Consider the following 19,186-nt stretch of genomic DNA (forward strand, 5'->3'; position numbering starts at 1 on the left):
CATCTTTCTATATTAAGATGGTCTTCAGGTACACAAGGGGGCGGTTCATTTTTCTCAGAGACTAAAACCCAATTTGTAGATTAGCTAAAGCTATTTATGCTTTTAAGACTGTTATTACTGGTGCAGGAGACATGGTTCGGTGGGTAGGAGTGTTCCGTTTGTGAGCATGAGGACATAAGTTTGGATTCCAGCACACATGTAAAAAGCTGCACATGGCTACACACATGCCTGTGCCCAGAGTTATGTGAGATAAAGGTAGGATCTCTGGGGCTTGCTACCTGTCACTCTCCTAATTATGTGAGAGATCCTGTCCCAAAGGCACAAGGCAGAGAATGGAGGAGATCTTCTGGCCCCTGAAAGCACAGGTATCCATAGACATCACACACACACATACACACACACACACACACACATGCACGCACGCACGCACGCATGCACGCACGCATGCACATGCACAGATACAATCATTATTTCATCAGGTCTTCTTATTTCCATGTTGCTAGAGTTTTCCTGCCTGGCCCACAGTCAGGACAAATCTCTCTCACCTGCCAGGCCCATAGACAGTCAGACCCAACCAAGTAAACACACAGAAACTTACATTGTTTACAAACTGTATGGCCGTGGCAGGCTTCTTGTTATCTACTTCTTCTATTTTAAATTAACCCATTTCTATTAATCTATACTTTGCCACATGGCTCATGGCTTACCAGTACCTTACATCCTCCTAGTCATAGTGGCGGCTGGCAGTATCTCTCCACTCAGCCTTCCTGTTCCCAGCATTCTCCTCTTCCTTGTCCCGCCTACCCTATCCTTCCTGCTTGGCTATTGGCCAATCAGCACTTTATTTATTTTAACCAATCAGAGCAACACATTTGACATACAGAACATCCCACAGCATTTCCAGGGTCGTCTTATATGATTTTTACATACCTCACTTAATAACAAATACTTTCCCAAATGTTGAGCAAGAGAGCAAGCTTTATTCCTTCAGAGATTGCCACATTTTCTTTCACTTTCAGATCATGCACTTAAGTCTTTCCCAGTACTTTCTCTCCCCATTGGTTGCACTATTCATGCTGCCTGCTGCCCTTACTACACCCTCTAAAGTGGAAGTTCCATTGTACTATCCAACAGTCCTTCATTTGGGTGGCATCTCACAGAAAGCAAAATTCAATGGATTACAACAAAAGCCACAGTCATTCAAAACTCAAGGGCAATTAGGGCTTCTGAAACTATGTAGTACCACTTCAAAAGAGGATAAAAACCCCAAGATTGAGGCAAGATGAGCCAGAATAATATTTCATGACTTCAAAATAAGACTGCATTCTCGACTCCACCAAGGCATCATGTATGCCTGCCATGAAAGATAATTTAAGAGCAAGTTGTTTTAGAAACTTTTAACTTTTCACAATCAAAACTCCCTTTCTTCCCACCTCTGTTTCTGTTTTCTATTGCTCTCCAGAGCCACCTCTTTTTCTCCAAGCTCAGAAAGTTTTTGTTAGACTGTTGTCAAGCTTGGAGCTGGGACATGCCCAACTTCGTGGAAACGTGGAAGCTCTTAAGTCTCTAAGAATCCTCCAGAATTTAAAATTTCAGAATCAGATGGAATATAATTCCTTCTCACCTCTCTGGAAATTTGGCTTCCTACAGTCTCTTCTTGTCAGGGATTCCCTAGTTATTCATAGTTATACAGTCATTGGCTTGGTCCCACAAAGAACCTACTAGAGCATGACAAGCTGGAATGATTTTCCTGGGACCATGATGACTCTTAGTGGGCTGTAACCACTGGAATCCAGTGTTGGAACAGAAGAGGCCACTGGCAGAGAACACCATAGAATGGATAGGGCTTATTGAGACAATTTGTCAGAAACACAGAGTTCCAAACTCAAGAGAACGTAATAGTAAAGGCATCTTCTTCATCACCTGATGGCCATGAAATTAAGAAAAAGGTTATTTTTTCATTGAATTTATTCAATATACATCTATAGAGTAGCCATTGCCTGACTCTTGACAACAAGTTTACCTGCCACCTGTTTTCAGAGCAATGAGTTAATGCACATCAAGAAAACAGGAAGACATATTTCACCTGCTTCTATTTATGCACAAAATCATGCAAATGGGTCAGAAATCCACTCCTATAAAACTCACAACACTAACATCACCTCAACCTGCCACCATATAATTTTTCCCTAGCCACGTATTTCGTGTTAAAATACTGGTGAATCAAAATTAAGATAGAATCTCTAGAGGGTAAGTTCATCATAATTTGTCTTTCCATACCATTCTAATTAACATTATAAAAATAGAAACAAAATTCAGTATCACAGATACATTGCAAAAGTAGTACAGCTGTAATTAATTATATATTCTATTATACATAGCAAATCAAACTAATTGAAGAAAAGACACTATCTAGGAACAAAGTAATAGCACAGAATTTTTTTTCATTATTGACAGTGTCAATATTACAAGATAAAGCATATAGAGAAGTTTGAGTTCCCCCAAAATGAAAGCAATTCTTTGACTTATTTTGCTTTAATCAGGTGTTTATTACAAAACCACATTCCATTTTCCAACAGTGTCTTATGAATAAAAACATAAGGCAAGCTACATGTTAATTGAATATATAGAACATATGGCTGTTAATAAAAAGTTAAAGTCTGGGATGTAGTCTAGTTGGTAGAGTGCTTGCCTACCATGCACTACATAACCTGAGCGTAACAGCATATACCTATAATCCTGACTCTGGAGGTAGAGGCAGGAAGATCAGAAATTCACTGTTGTGGCTATATAGGGAGTTAGAAGTCCAGCTAGGCTAGAAACTCTATCTCTGGAAAAGAAAGAAAAAACAGGAAAAGATATTATAAAACAGAAATCTCTTGAAGATTTGAATTTTTGAAGCAGTCTTTCAAAGGAAACATTTCCATTTAGAATTATCAAAGATTAAAATGAAAAGCCAGCTGTCTTGGTATTTATATTTTTAAATCCACCAAAAAAAAAAAATAGAACTTTTCCATCTGCGGTTGGAAAGGACCTATAAATAAATATATGCACATATACACACACACACACAATCAAGCACATTTGATGCACATGTGTCCACTCTTCCAGCCCCCGCCCACCCCAACACATAATACAGTGATAGACCAAGAATGGTGAAAAGCTATAAATAAGAGAGAGTAAATTCTTACTAATATTTCTACATCACTGAGCATATCCAACTGCTAAAATATTTCAAGGAAATTAAGTCTCTATGTAACCACTATTGAAACAATTACAAAGAGCTGTCTTGCTGGTTAGGACAATACATGTGAAAAGCTTTTTCAGTTTGCCATTACTCAGAATGGGAGAAACAACTGTTACAATGATTCATACTTTTTGCTATAGGTGAACTCTGCTCTTTGGGTCTGATTTACGTTATGAGTACAACTAATTAATGACCAGGTTTAATATAAGAAGTGTTGAGTGTGATGATTAGCATTTATTGTCAACTTGACACAGCCTAGATTGGGAAGGAGACTCAATGAGGGATTGTCAACCTTTGGGCTGGCCCATGGCATGTCTGTCAGGAATTGTCAAAGCACTTACGTAACATGGTAAGACACAGCCTACTGTTTTCAGTTCTCGTCCCTCAGCTGGATTGGATAGGGGGCAGGGCAGGTGAGGAGTAGAGATCTGAACTATCTAAAAAACCAGACCCCAAGCTGAACACAAGAGCACAAGTGAGCATGCATGCTGTTATTTCTCTCTGTTCTTGGCTGTAGATATGACCTGACCAACTACCTCAATCATCTTCTCCTGTGACTCCTTGCGGTGATGGCTGAACTCAGGAGTTCTGAGCCAAATAAACCTTTCTCATCTAAGTGACTTTTTTGATGAGGTGTTTTATCACAGTAATAAGAATGAAACTGATCACTGAGTAAAGCTCCTCTGAGCATGTTTGCTTGTGTGCTTTCGTGGTTTTAGGAACTGAACTCAGGACCTAGTGTATGTCAAACATGCCCCATACTGCTGCAACACGACCACAGCTCCTCTTTATTCTTCAAACCAGTTATGAAAAGAGTTTAAAATGGCATGCAGCAAAGAAAAAGGAAAAAACAACAACAAAACAAAAACAAAAACAAAAACAAAAACAAAAACAGTGAATCAAAGCAAAAAGGAAAAGGACTTAAGAATACTCAAGGTTGCTGGGCGGTGATGGGGAATGCCTTTAATACCAGCACTCAGGAGGCAGAGGCAGCCTGGTCTACGGAGTGAGATCCAGGAAAGACGTAAAGCTACACAGAGAAACCTTGTCTTGGGAAAAAAAAGAAAAAAAAAAAGAAAGAAAGAAAAAAGAATACTCAAGGTTACATTTTAAAATTAGCTTTATGTAGTCAGTAAGTAGCTGGAAATATTAATTGACAGCCATAGAAGACTATAATGTGTTTAACAAAAATGCCACTAAGTGCACACTTAGAAGTTTTGTTTTTTTTTTCCCTTGTGAAGGGGTTCTAGATTAGAACTACTTCCCCCACCACACAGGACAGAGAAAACTTCAAAGACGAGACAGAATGGGCTATAGTAGAATTAGAATTAGACAGTAAAGTGAATGAGTGCAAAAGAGAATAGTATCACAATTTCTTGTCTAATCAATCATGCAAGCCTGTCAGCAAGGGCGAGGCATCCAGTGCTGTCAATCCAGGGGAGCAGACAGCTCGGGTGAGAGAGGAAGTGGAGGGGAGTCCAACATGGCTATCAACACTTCCTTCTCTGTCTCAGAGGAACAAAACTCTGAGACAAATTCTTGGAGCAAGTAGAAATTTATCCAAATGAAAATCAATGATAAATGCCCAGAGAATAGTCTTTCTTTGGAATTCTTTCAGTTCTGCAATTTACTCAGCTGGAGTAAATTTTCCAAGTAGCATTCTGCTCAGCCTTTGGAAACAAAGGCCTTTCCTGCTCAATTAGAAGGCTATATTTCACCACAGATGAAGACAATGCTCTTGGCTTAGAGATTCCCTTTTCAAACAATAACTACAAAAGGTTCATCTGTGTAGTTACCCTGAAGAGATGTGAGAACGTCTCTTCCACACGTGGAGGAATATATCATGAACCTATGTGTGTAGCTGAAGAAAAACAGGGAAAACCAAATGTGTTTTTATCCAGAACTCTACAAAAATACTGTTTATACTACCTTATATCAAAGCATAAATACTTAGAATCAAATACTGACACGGGGCTGGGGAGACCGCTCACTGAAAAAAGCACTTCCCATGTAAATGTGAGGACCATAGTTTAAATCCCGAAGACCTCACATTAAGGCCAGACAGGATTGGCAGCTGCTTGTAATCCCTCTGCCAGAGACCCTGCCTCAACAAAATAAAATGGAGCTCAACAGAGGAAGACTTTAGGCAACCCACAACATGTACACACACACTCATACATACACACACACACACACACACACACACACACACACAAATTAATGTACCCACACATGTGAGCATGCATGCACACATACTACATATACACGTGCAAAAAATATTAATAAAACGATGGGCTCCCATTTTCTTAAAGTATGGATTAGATAAGGCAATAAATATAAGCATTTTTTTTTTACTATGTTATCATGTAAGGGTCTTTTCTGTTTTGTTTTTTGTTTTTTTGTTTTTTGAGACAGGGTTTCTCTGTGTAGCTTTGCACCTTTTCCTGGAACTCACTTGGTAGCCCAGGCTGGCCTTGAACTCACAGAGATCCACCTGGCTCTGCCTCCCAAGTGCGGGCATTGAAGGCATGAGCCACCACTGCCCGGCTCATGTAGGGGGTTTTAATCAGGTTCATTGTCTCCACCAGTTAAAGAAGTGAAAGGCAAGGGATGTCTCAGACACAGAAGGCAATAACTAGTAACAAATTTTATTGAAAGCACATGCAGAGGAAGGCATGCAGAAAGAAAGCTCTTTCCAAAATGGAGAGACACTTCAGTTTCTGAAATCCACTTTTCCCCTGAAGGGCTGGAGGAGTAAATGGGTTTGGTGGGCTGATGCCCCTCCCCTCATTTTGGATTGGTCAGTTTAGAAAGTGAGGAGTGGGCTGACCAGCTTGCAGCGAATGTCCAGGGCCTGTCTCAACAGGTCAGCCAGAAAGTGGCCCATCAGAAGGGAAGATAAGCCTACTCAAGCTTTTGTCCTGGGTGTAGAAGACAGAAGTACGCCATCTTTACAACTTGTCTATGCTTACCTGTCTGCCCATCAGGTATTTGTCTAGCATCTAGTCTCTCAGCTGGAGTTGGGAAAACATGACTCAGCTCAACCTGAGATTTGGAGCAACAAAATAATTCACAAAGAACATTTCTTTTGACAATGTAAGCTTTCAGAGCAACCTGTCAGCCTTCCTATTGATTAGTGATGTGGTCATTTTAAATTGGCACAAAATTAAGCCAACTAATTCATGAGGAAGAATTGGAAAACTTATTTAAAGGAACTAATTATGCTCAGGAACTAAAGAATGGATTTTTCCAAACTTAATGGAGTTGCTGGATAGATATTCTGACAGATAATTATATATGCTGATTATAAACATTTTTATAGGAAAACTTACAGTTGATATGATTTATGGGCTTTAAATTCAGAATCTGTGCGACAGAGGCTTCTAAGAGTCTTTTTAAAGTTTAAATTCCCGAGAAAACTTGCTGAAGTTATTTGACAAAATTACATCATCTCTCCAAACCACAGTTCTGCCTCTGAGAATTCAACTAACTTCAGATCAAAATGGATTGCATGTGAAGGTTTTTATTGCTGTTATTATTCTTTAAACAAGTAAGCATAATAACTAAGTTACATGCCATGGATATTGTATTAGATATAATCAATAGTGTCAAGTTGATTTGAAGTATCTGAGAAGATTTTATAGGTTATATGTAAATTCTACATCATTTTATGTAAGAGATTGGAGTTTCCAATCCATTGGGGTCCTATCACCCATCCTTTCCTTATACTAAGGGCAACTATATTTGACATAAACATTACATCGATTTACAGATATTCTCTAGCCATATTCTAAATGAGCAAGGATATAAACTAGGGTGAGTAGTAAGAAGGAAGACTGCATAGAATGATATATTACAAAAATTAAAAGATGATGGTTTGGAAAGACATATCCGTTGTTAAGAATACTTGCTACGAAGTCATGAAAATCTGATTTCAAATCCCCAGAACTCACATTAAAAAGTTGGGTGTGGCCATATACCAACCTTTAATTCTGGAACCACCATGGGCAGAGACAGGGATTTCTAGGACTTGCTGGCTGTCAGTCTAACTTTAGGTTCAATGAGAGATCCTGCCAAGAGAAATAAGGTGGAGAGTGATATGACAGAACACCCAATGTCCTTCTCCTGTCTTCTCTCTCTCTGTCTCTCTGTCTCTCTGTCTCTGTCTCTGTCTCTCTCTCTCTCTGTCTCTCTGTCTCTGTCTCTGTCTCTCTCTCTCTCACACATACACACACACACACATACACACACACACACTCATGCACACATGTAAAAGACATAAGCACATCAATTCATTTGGGAGATATTCATTAACGTTTTGAGAAGATTAGGTCCAAGTTGAAAATTTTTAGTAATATTCATGACAATATTGCCAAGTACAATTTTATGGTCCTTGAAATATTAGAGCTCAGCCACTGCCCACTGGTGGAATAGAGGCATGAACATGAATGTTATGAGAGTAATCAGCAACTTTTTATTGAATTTAAGACCTGCTTTACAAGATGGAGCTAATGCCTGACACTACAAATAAAGCCAACAACTCATGGTTAGGTGGGTCATGGATCCTAGGGGAGAACTCATTACTATTGTTCTGCTAAATGAAGGTAGCATTCAATCTACTGATGGTTTATTGCTATGCCCATAGATTAGTGCATCTCTCAGTCCTCATCAGAGAAGCTTCCTTTTGAGGTAGATAGCGATTAACATGAGACAATTAACACAACTGGTCAAGGAACAGAGAATAAGAGACTTCACAGTGTATTCAGCCCTACTATGGACATCTGTATCACATACCCTCCTCTCGGGGATCATCACACAAGGGAGTGGGAGAAAGAATGTAAGAGTCAGAGACAGTACATGACTACAGAGGAAGTGTTTCCTGGGCATCCAAGGGCAGTTGCACAGATGACTCACAGTGATTGTGACAGCATGTGTAAGATGTGTGTGCACAAGAACAAGCCAGACAAACCCCCATCATGAGGGGGGAAGGAGTCACAAAATTCCCCCCCTAGCTGAGGGGCTAATAGCAATTGATGGCTTCTGGGACAGGGAGAATCAGCTTGTGTGTGTGTGTGTGTGTGTGTGTGTGTGTGTGTGTGTGCCACGCTTTCAGAAATTCGGCCCTTGAGAGGCTACCAATGCTCCAATAGATGACTCTACACCCATGCACATACTAAAAGCACTAAGTGAACTAAATAGGTTTTTAAATAAATAAATAAATAAAACTGGGAGGTGCTAGGAGGAGCATTGTTAGGGAGAGAATTGAAAGCATACTTGATCAAAATACATTCTCAAGCAATAAAAATTGCCCCAAATTCCTGGATTATAAGTACTTTTTATTTTAGTTTATAAACAATTGATAAAAGTTTACAGCTGGTATATAAAATAACCAAAATATGCTATGCAGAATAACTTTTTGGTAAACCATTAGATACATTAAATAAGGTAGCCATGACTTTTATGACTAAAGACATGAATATATAAAATTTAATTAACTAAATTAGAATGAATTTAAAGGTAATTTTAACATCGAGTGATCATCAGAATTAACTTATATGCTTATCCAGTGGATAAAACTGTCTAAGATTCAGCATCCAATTCAAAATGTACTATTCAAACATGTGCCAATTAAGAACATTTCAACATGTAAATTAATGTGCATGATTCACTGTCCAGGAGTTATGTAATCTGACCTAATGTGGTGGAAAGCATTTCAAAATTAAGAATTCATACACTGAGAATACTGAAATTGCTAGCTTTAACTGAATATTTAGCCAAGTGATAGTCGGTTCAAGAGAAATAAGCCCATAAAAGATAAATAACATTAAATTAAAAAATATCTAATATAAAGTTTCATTTCCTACTCTGTTTTAGTCTATTATACAGTAAGGTTCACTTTACTTTTAAAATGAGTACATTTTAAATATTACAAATAGTACAGTTTTTTAAAAAAATCGGTGGGTACTTTCTCCAGTTTTCACTTTTAATTCATTTAATACTGATGATTTATAACAAGAAGATGCCCTACTAGGTAATACCCAGTGCCATGAAAAGTTTATTTAGGACATATGCAAATAAGGAGTATAGGCTAGGGTTCAAGGCAGCAGAGCTCATGGGGTAGGATTGATTTAACTCTGTGTTTAGGGTCATAGAAACATACGTTGTCGGGACATGAACCAAAATTCAAATTTCAGATTCTGACTCCTCAGTGGATAATGAGCCTAACCAAGAGAAAAGTGGAGTAACTCTCTTAGAAGACTTTCTTAATTGTGATGGAGAGATGCTCAGTGGTTAAGAGCACTTATTCTTGCAAAGGACCTGAGCTCCTATGTTGCCCAGGCTGACCTTGAACTTGAGATCCTCCTTCCTCAGTCTCCTGAATAAGTGGCATAGCAGGTTTGTACCTCCAGACCAGCTGTAAGCCTGGGTATCTTGATTGCTACGGGGATCTTTACAGGGAGCCCAGAGCATCTACAGAAATACTATAAGTAAACTAGCCAAGTTTAGGGAAAATTCAGAAAACCAAGGAAGATGCCCTGAAGAGATCATGAGGCCTGAGAATTAAACATGAGTCTGAGGTAAGGCAAGGGATTCTAGAAATTGTGCTCTTGGTAAACAAGTAAATGGAATCAGAAGAAATTATGAGGGTGCAGGGGCAGGAATACAGATAAGAGCAGGAAGGGAAGTGTGAGGCCAGCCAAGTGGGTGAGGGAGCAAGAAGGGTCAAGTCACAGAGGACAAGGACCCCGGGGGCTCCATTAGGAAGCTTGAGATAATCTTCTTTCACCTCTAAAGTGTACGTGTAGTGTCTTACCTCCAGCCTTTTCTTCCTTCTGAAAAGAACATGGTGTGAACCGACAGCATCTCTTGAAATTAGCTTTTCCAGGTGTGAACAAAAGCGCAGTCGAAGTGCTCACAGGCTCCAGGGATTAGAGCTCACACTGCAGACATGGCTGAGGAGACTACCCCTAGTTAACGGTATACAGTAGAGCACGTAATGATGCGTCACGTTAACTCTCCCTGGCTGATTAATCAAAAGTGCCCTCGGCGTCGAGCAGAAAAGCCACAGGACCAATTCGTCTGTGAACTGACAAAACCCGTAACTTGGACAGCTTGAAGTTTCAAATTGGAGCAATCAAATGTCTGCCTGTTTGTCTATAAAAGATGTGTCTAGTCTCTGACTGTTTTTACTGTATTTCTTAAAATTACAGCAGAGGCAGTAAGTGTATCTATTTTAGTAAAAAACAAACAAGCGGAAAAGGGGCAAAAGGTTTGAATATGTTTCTCAAGTCAGCTCTGCCGGGTAATAATATAGCCGAGAAGGACATTTGGCCTTGATGGCTTTCAGCTGTGTTCTTCGCCACTGGGTCAAGCTGTCCTGTGTTTATACAGCCCACAGGTCAAAGGCCTTTTTAAGTATGTATCTACACAACAGATCATAATTGCTGCATAAAAAATACTCATACTGCAGCAGTCCCCTCCCGTGCAACTATTCTCCACTGACTTATTAGCTAAAACTAACAAAAGTTGTAATTTTTATCCTTTGCACATAAAACCACGGCCAAGTTTAGATTTACAAATCAGATGAACTCCTTTTAACACACTTGGGATTGAAGTTCATTTTATAACGAAAGGCCTACTGGTAAATCTTATCCTTTTGGTGGGGTATTTCACTAGGTGATGGGACCATAGAGTTGGTGATGTTTATTTCTCAGTCTAGAATGGGAAGTACACTTTTAGATTTTTGTTAAATTTTCAGTCTAGTTTTTCTTAAAACAAGAAACTACTTAAAATTTAAAGCTCCTTAGCTCCCCCTCCTGGCAATTTTGAGAACTTCACAAACAAACCCTTTAAACATGTCTGTGTACAAAATAAAAAGAAGAAAAAAAGCCCACATTATTTATAATCTAAGTAATAGTCACTCATGATTCCAGAAAAAAATACCTCTAATCATTTATTCCCCTTGTGCTTTAAAAGAATATTGAATGAGAGAACTAAAGCTCATGTTTCCACGTGGAAATTTAATGTCTAATATGTAATGTATAACACAGAATGTAAAAAAAGAAAATAATTCAAGATATTTTCTGTCTCAGTTAGTCTTAAAAGTTTACTCTTTTTTAGTCATAGTTTTATTTTTACATGTTTTTCAAAGATTATTTGCAAATAATTTTTATTTCCCACCTCAGTCCCTCTTGTAAATGTACCAATTTTTTTTTTTTTAAAGTCCTTACAAATTACTGGTATTAATAAGTCAATGCCAATTTTACATTCATTATGAAAAATAATTCATTAGTAACCATGTGATTTGAACTAAATGTTGATTGTATATATTTAATGAAATTGGGCACTCTATTTCTCTACAAATAGAGTTCTTATGTGTGTCAGATATCAAGATATGCTCAGGAGGTTGCATTTATATGTATTTGTGCATACACACATAATTATATATATATAATGTATGTAAAAATAATAAAGAAAAGATGCTATAACAGAATGGCAGAAGGACATGGAAGGGATTTGAGGAGGGAGCAGAGGAAGTGAGGAAGAGATGAAATTTTATTTCAGGTTAAATCACTGGGAATAAAAGAAAATACTAAAAAAAAAAAAGAGAAAGGAAAGGAAAAAGAAAAAATAAAGTAAATCTGAAGTTGCTAACTACAGGTACCTGGAATCTTCATTAAAAACTACTGAACCATAGTCTCCAACTCAGGGTGTAGGAACTTGCATTTTCAAAAGTCTTCTGTGTTTGAAACCTTGTCTACAGAAGGTTCTGGAGAGTGCTCATACAAAGGACTATGTCTTTTCATCAGTATAAAATAATGTCATAATCTCAACACTGTCTATTATATATTCACATATGGGATACTAATTTGTATGAAGTCCTTAAATCATGTGGGGTTCATTATCTGCATAGAGATCTTACTCTTTTGAAAAGCTAATCTCTTAAGGGAGGACATAAGGAGATGAATAGGTCCAAAATACATTTGTATAGGTACATGAAACTGTCAAAAATTAAATTAAGAGTATAACACTGTAAAGCTCTATTATAAATACCAGCTGCACTCCCTTTTTGGAGTTTATTATGTATAACAAGTTTCTGAAAAAATGAAATGTCACCTATTAAAACATACAGGTTTGTGGTTTTTTTGTTTGTTTGTTTGTTTGTTTTTAACGTGTCACCCAAATAGCAAAGCTCCGCTATGTTCTAGGATCCTGATAGTAGCCCTTGGGAGAATATGCAGTACCAGTGATGCTTCAGGACAAATGCTTCTTAACATGGCAATTGAATCGCGTGCTTCTCAGTAACTTCCTATATAGAGACTCTGACTGAACCAAGGAAGTATACTTTCAGTGTCTCAGGTCACCGTGTCCTTGCATGCCATCATCACATGTTGACATGTCATTCACTACCCACCCTGCCCTTTTCCCCATCAGCCTGACAAACTCTGTCATTCTTTTAGGTTTAACTTTAACACCATCTGAAGAATAGCATTAAGTCTCTATTAGCTGAGTCCAATGCTTCCTGTGTGTTTCCTGTAAGATCTTGTGGTTGCCGCCATTTCAGTATAGGTGTGTGACCACAGTTATCATGCCATTCTTCATATGCTCAGGCAAAGGCATACCTTTGGCATGGATGGAGACTTACATCATGTCCATGCTATACAATTATAATATTAGCTTTTGTTTGTCACATGACTAACATGTCAGGTGACATGGTAAGTGCTCTACAAGCATCTTATTTAACCTTGGAACATTTAGCAAAGAGAAAGGATTATTTCTATTTGAAGTATCAGTTAATCCTGAGGCTTACCAGAAACTTGCAGGAGGTTATGCAACTACTTGAATTAGACTTAGAATCTGAGCAGGGATTTCCAACCCTAAGGATGGTATTCTAAAACTTCACAGCCAGTGCCTCTCTACAAGGACCAACTTGGTCTATTTTCTGTTTTTCTAAAAGATTTTCACAGGTTATGTTATAAACAATAGAAGCTTACTTATCCCATGGATCTGGAGGCCAGAAGTCTAAGAATGCTGCAGTTGTGTCTCAGGAAGAATCTGTGGTTGCATAGGAAATGACAGAAAGGCCAGCAGGTTTGTGTGAAGCAGAGAGAGGAAATAGGACTAAACTCATTCTTGTTATCAGTAATCCCACATTCCCACAATAACCCATTGCCATGAGAGCAACACTCATCTATTTATGAGGGCAGAGTTCTCACAATGCAGCCACCCTTTCAAGGTCCCTTTAAAACTATGGTTACCATGGCAATTAAATTTTACCATGAATTTTAAAGGGAAGGCATACAAACCCTAGCAGGCTGATTGTACTCAACTACTAATAGCAATTTCTCTTTGATGATTTCTACTACAACCTCCTCCTTATAGCTAAAACACTGTGGGGAAATGAATGGTCTTTTAATCATTAGACTACTTCATGATACAGTTCAGGCATACCTACATATGGTCATGAGTGCTATACATACGCATATCCAGTGAAGGGCAACACACACACACACACACACACACACACACACACACACACACACACACCAGATTGTTTTAATTGGAATGTTTAGTTTGCAAAACTGCAAAAGAGTCACAAAATAACTATTAACCACATCAATGAAAACTCAGCAAGTTACTACAATAGAAAGAGAAGTCCCCTTAATGAAAACCTTACAAAATTATCCCAAATTGCACGTGATTTTAATGGACTGCAGCCACTCTGGGCATTTCTATTTTATTTCTTGGACAAGAGTAAAATATATTATTTATGCAGAAAAAATAGTGAATATTTCCAACTACTAACACATGGCCTGTGAAGAAAAGAATAATGCCATTTTGTTTCCTCTTGCACAATAACCATCAACTGGGCAGCAACCATGTATGATGTGCTAGTTTCTTGTCTCTGTAGCAGAGCCTCCCTTTTTCACTCACTGCCCAGAGTAAATAGCTATTTCTTGGATAATAAAGCCATAATACTGAGCTTCAAGATACTTCCAAAAATGTTTCTGCCTGTCTTAAGAAATGATCCTAATCAGTTTGCTAATAAGCAGAAATACTTTGGAAGTTGAATCTGTTGTCATAAGTAGCCAAGGAAACATATAAATCAGGCCATGACAGTGGAAGAAACAATACATTACTTATGTTTCTAAAACATTATGACTGGGATCACAGCTGTACTATGTTGGACCATCATCAAGAGAACAATGTCAAACACTGGACTTTCTGGGTAATTTCCATAAAAATAACATTTTGTTTAAGGTCAGTAATTGCTATGGAACTTGGGAATGATTTTTGTTGACTTTTTTTTAAGGATTGAACTCTAACACCCTCTAGGTACCCCTCAATCTAGTAATACTATTTCACTCAATGCTTGCTTGCAAACACCTCCTGAGGAGATACTCCAGTGCATGAAAACTGACATTCTCTCAGCCTGGAAAGCTTTACGGAACTTATATTAGGCTACATAGTTAGGTAAATTTTCCATTCAATTTTTGTCGTTGTTGTTGTTGTTGTTTAATTGACTCACTTAAGTCAGCTCTGGAAATATGTAGTGTGGCCATTGAAACCAACAAAAAGGCCTGAGGTCTGTCTGCAGAGATCTTACCAATACCACAGTATCCCTTAAAGTGAAAAAAAAAATGAAACTAGCATATCAGTGGATCAGGAGTTCAGCTTAGAAGTAATAGTTGACTGGTTTTGTTCCATTCTGTACGCCTCAAATAACTTGATAGTTACTTTATCCTCCTCTAGACTTTCATTTTCATTAACAATTTTACTAGCATTTGAAAATTGGATGTGTATTTTCTCAAACTCAACAAGGCAAGTTTTCATGAAGGGATTGGAAGGCTTTGTAGATATGGTCTTGTGACAAAGCTATTCACAACATAAAATTATTAATACAAAGGGACCACAGTGGCCTAGTATACATATGAAGTATTAATAACACCACTCCCTGGAATTCTGTAACCTGAGCATGAGGGGAAAAAGGAGCCAAACCACTGAATTCAATATTTGTGGCCTGTTTCAGGACATGAAAATGTTTTGGTTCTCTCACACAAATAATTTTTCCAAAATACTTTCATCCATAGTGCCTCATTGTAGGCAGACTGATTTGGAGTTTGCATGGCTCTGAGTGTGGGGAAAACTTTCAAGATCTGTCTCACATCAAAGACTAGTTGTTTCCAAGTTTTCATTTATTATGAATTTACTTGGGTATAAATGATTTCTTACTGGTACATATGTGTTAATGCATCTTACCAAAACCATGTCCTTAAAAATTACAAATTTTATGTAAAAAAAAATTCACCTGACAAAAGTTAATCCCCTATTATTAAGAAAACAGGAAAAAAATATATTCAATTTGGTGTCTTGGCAAAATATTCACCAAAACTTTTTGTGGTTATCAAATACAATTAAATAAAATTTACTGTTTATGCTGGCTCCACACGGGATACAATATGCCTACTCACACCACTACCTTTACAAGCATGTTGATTTCACTTGAAAAATACCTCATGATATGAGTGTGAACTAAATCTATACTAAAAACCCACTTCAAGGTCAAGAGAGCCTCCATGGAATTCAGCAGACATCTGACAAATAACTGCTTGACTAATTAAAAACAAAATGTTCCTGTCCAAAATGTGACTTACACCATAGCAGTATTGATAAATTGTATTCAACACACTCTGTACACAGAGAGATTGCGATACAAATTAATTTCAGTTTGTGCTAAAATAAAGCATAGTTATCTTGGTATGCATTATGAACTATTATTTCCATATTTGTTATACAAATCAATTCCCTTCTCTTAGGTAACATGCAAATGACACCACAACTCGCAAATAAGTAACTGCTATTTGTAAGTGTGAATATAAAATAGTGCCTTAAATGTACACCAGATAAATGTACATATTAATAGAGCTTTCAGATGGCAAAAATAATGTAAGTTTTCATTCAATATGCATAAGTGACTATTATATAAAATAAATCCCAGCCAGGCGGTGGTGGCGCACGCCTTTAATCCCAGCACTTGGGAGCTCTCTGTGAGTTCGAGGCCAGCCTGGGCTACCAAGTGAGTTCAAGGCCAGCCTGGTCTACCAAGTGAGTTCCAGGAAAAAGGCGCAAAGCTACACAGAGAAACCCTGTCTCAGAAAAGAAAAAAAAAAACAAAAACAGAAAACCAAATAAATCCCTTAATTCTATTAGACATAAAAATTCTATTGGTTCGACAAAAGCCTCTGAGAGAAAGGCTTAAAGAGTATCTATTTGTTATCTATGAGTATAATATGTACCTTGAGCTAATGTAATTATCTATGAGTATAATAATAATGTGTTATAAATAATATTTTAATAAGTTAGAATAACCAAGGAGAATGTGACTGAATAAAATTTATTAAGTGAATGAATGTCATTTTATTTCAGGAAAAAAAGGAAGGGAGAGAAAACGGAAAAAACTCAATAAAGAGGAGAGAAAGGATACAAGCTCTGACAGCAAAGGCTTGGAGTCCAGCAGAGAGAGACCCGAGCCGCGGGAAAACAGAGACAGACAGCAGCCGAAGAGAAAAGCCCAAGAGAAACCACAGAAATCGGTATCAGTCAGCACTGTACACTAGAAGGTCTCGTGAGGTTACCGTAGACTCCTGATGCTGCTATCTCAACCAGATGCCCAGGACAGGTGTTCTAGCCATTAGGACCACAAATGGACAACACATCAGCTACCGCTCTGTCTAAACAACATTCCGAATAGTTGCTATATTCTTCATACAAGCATAGTTAACAGCAAAGAGCCAAACGTTCAAAGAAGGGATACTCTCAGATGGTTATCTTACATGCTTCTGTGTATTTTTAAAATTTGAGAAAATTTGTACATAATTATCAATAAGCTATAAGCTATCCTCAATGTAATGATGATACCCAGAGAAGAAACATCTTTTCCCTATAAGAATTATTCTTCAAGTAATTGTTTTTAAGAAGCAAAAGATAATTCTGCAACTTCAAAGAGGCAGTGTCCCTCCAAACAAAGGTCAGGGGAGAGAACCATCACTCCAAGCACAGGGTGGATTTGTCCAGATCTAGTGAATGCTCAGAATTAAGGCCTGGCATTTGGAATCCTAGAGTTTATCATCCAAGAAGCAAGTGTTTTTAAGATTATTTCTATTGCCCTCATCCTGTACTTTTGCAAGAAACTGAGTGTGCATAAGAGAGTTAAATAGACTGTGTGGGATGGGAGTAAGGCAAACTGTGGAAGAAATCATAGAGGTGGAGGTCATCTGTGCCTTCCAGAATGATGAAGGTTTGTGGTCACCTGGAATAGGTCTCCAATCTATGTTAGCACTGTGTGGTTGATCGTCTGCTACACCTCGGTTTATATAAGTCTGTAAACACGTACCTGTAACTTTCTTCCAAAAGCAAAACCATACTTATTAGAAGAAAATTCTGACTTTATAGAAAACAAAACTAGAGGGAGGAGAATGTGACATGTTTGCAAAAGTGTGTACTTTCTTTCTTAAGGAAGGAAAAACAATTTTATTACCTGCTTAAGGGTCCACCTGAAACTAAAGGGTTACTACTTTCTAACAAGGTGTATCTAGTAGGGGAGAAAGCCACCACAATAAATATATTTGTTAATAGTTTTTAAAGCTTGGTTCACTTTGTTTTATGGGGTGAGAGTTAGAGACTCAAGAATTAGGAAGAAGAATTCTGCTCTATGGATGACCTGTGTCTGAAATAATTTAGAAGATGAGATTCTCAGTGTTTCCTCTTTGAATGCACCATTACCTGAGCCAATGGAAACCTACTTATGGGATGCTAGCAGATATTTATTAATTTTTTCTTACTTTAATAAAAAATGTGTTATGGGCACATGAGCTTACATAAATGATCCCACTGCCCCCTCTCCTTCATTTCTTAGAGATGAGCACCTTGTGTGTTGATCCCTCCTACATCTTCAACATTTAGCTTTTCTTCTCCATATTTTCTCAGTCTGTGGATCTCTTTTGGGAACTGGAGTCACCCTAGCAGAAGGTCTCAGCCATGTTTGCCCAGAGGACCCAGCCAGTCTTGAGCAGAAGGAGGGATCTCTGAGTGTGCAGCACAGACCCTCATGACCCACTTTAGCCTTCTTCAGCAACAGGAGGATGTGCAGCCGCTCTGTGTACCATGCTTCGGGCCCTCTCAAGGTCACTGCCTTCTGAAGAAACCACAATGAGTTGGCCTCCTACCTGTCTGTCTCTGTACACCCTTTCTTCACCAACTCTATTGCTCGTGTGGGCTGCTTGGCTTAAAGGGTTTCCCACTTCTCTTTTCCTCTTCTAAGATATAAAAGTTTTACGTAGTTTATTACTGTTTCTTACTCTGGTGTTTCTTTTCTCATTTGCATGGCATACACTTACATCAACTGGATCTATACCCTCTATTTAGGAGAGTTTGCAGTCAATCTTGGTATAAAATTCATGTTACTCAAGGGATCCCATGCTCCAGAATTATGTTAAGTGGAACTATGTCCTCAGTTAAGAACTTTTGGATGTATCAAACATCGTAACTGTTTTGGTGTTATCTAATTGAGTGTGAGCCACACTCAATATTTTTACATATCTTTATCAATATCTTTGCTCTCCCAACGACACTTCCTAAGGTCTAGGAAAAGGATACAATCCATCAAAGATTGAGCAAACAGAGGCAAATTATTGTCACATCTTCCCATATGGACCTTTATACCACAAAACATTTATATCTTTGATGCAACACTTAAGTGAAAGTACAAGAGAAAACAAGTTACAATTAATATTAATCATACATTGGATAGAATATACATGAAGATATATGATAACTTCTATTAAAATTTCAATCTACTCTGGTAGATCCTTAAGCATAAGAAATCATATAATATTCAAATAAGCAGCCCTCCCTGAGCAAAGTCTGACCACTGACTGA

General features: G+C 37.9%; 1 protein-coding gene across 1 annotated transcript in view; it reads left to right on the forward strand.

Moving 5' to 3' along the window:
• The window catches only part of Rspo3 (R-spondin 3), a 90,593-nt gene extending 72,707 nt beyond the window's left edge, over window positions 1–17,886 (forward strand). Inside the window, exon 5 of the mRNA XM_036168934.1 lies at window positions 16,676–17,886. Coding sequence (XP_036024827.1) covers window positions 16,676–16,866 — 191 coding nt within the window. The 3' untranslated portion in view covers window positions 16,867–17,886. The remainder of the gene's footprint in view (window positions 1–16,675) is intronic.
• The last annotated feature ends 1,300 nt before the right edge of the window (window positions 17,887–19,186 follow it).

Source organism: Onychomys torridus, chromosome 19 (assembly GCF_903995425.1).
Source record: "Onychomys torridus chromosome 19, mOncTor1.1, whole genome shotgun sequence".
Lineage (NCBI taxonomy): Eukaryota > Metazoa > Chordata > Mammalia > Rodentia > Cricetidae > Onychomys > Onychomys torridus.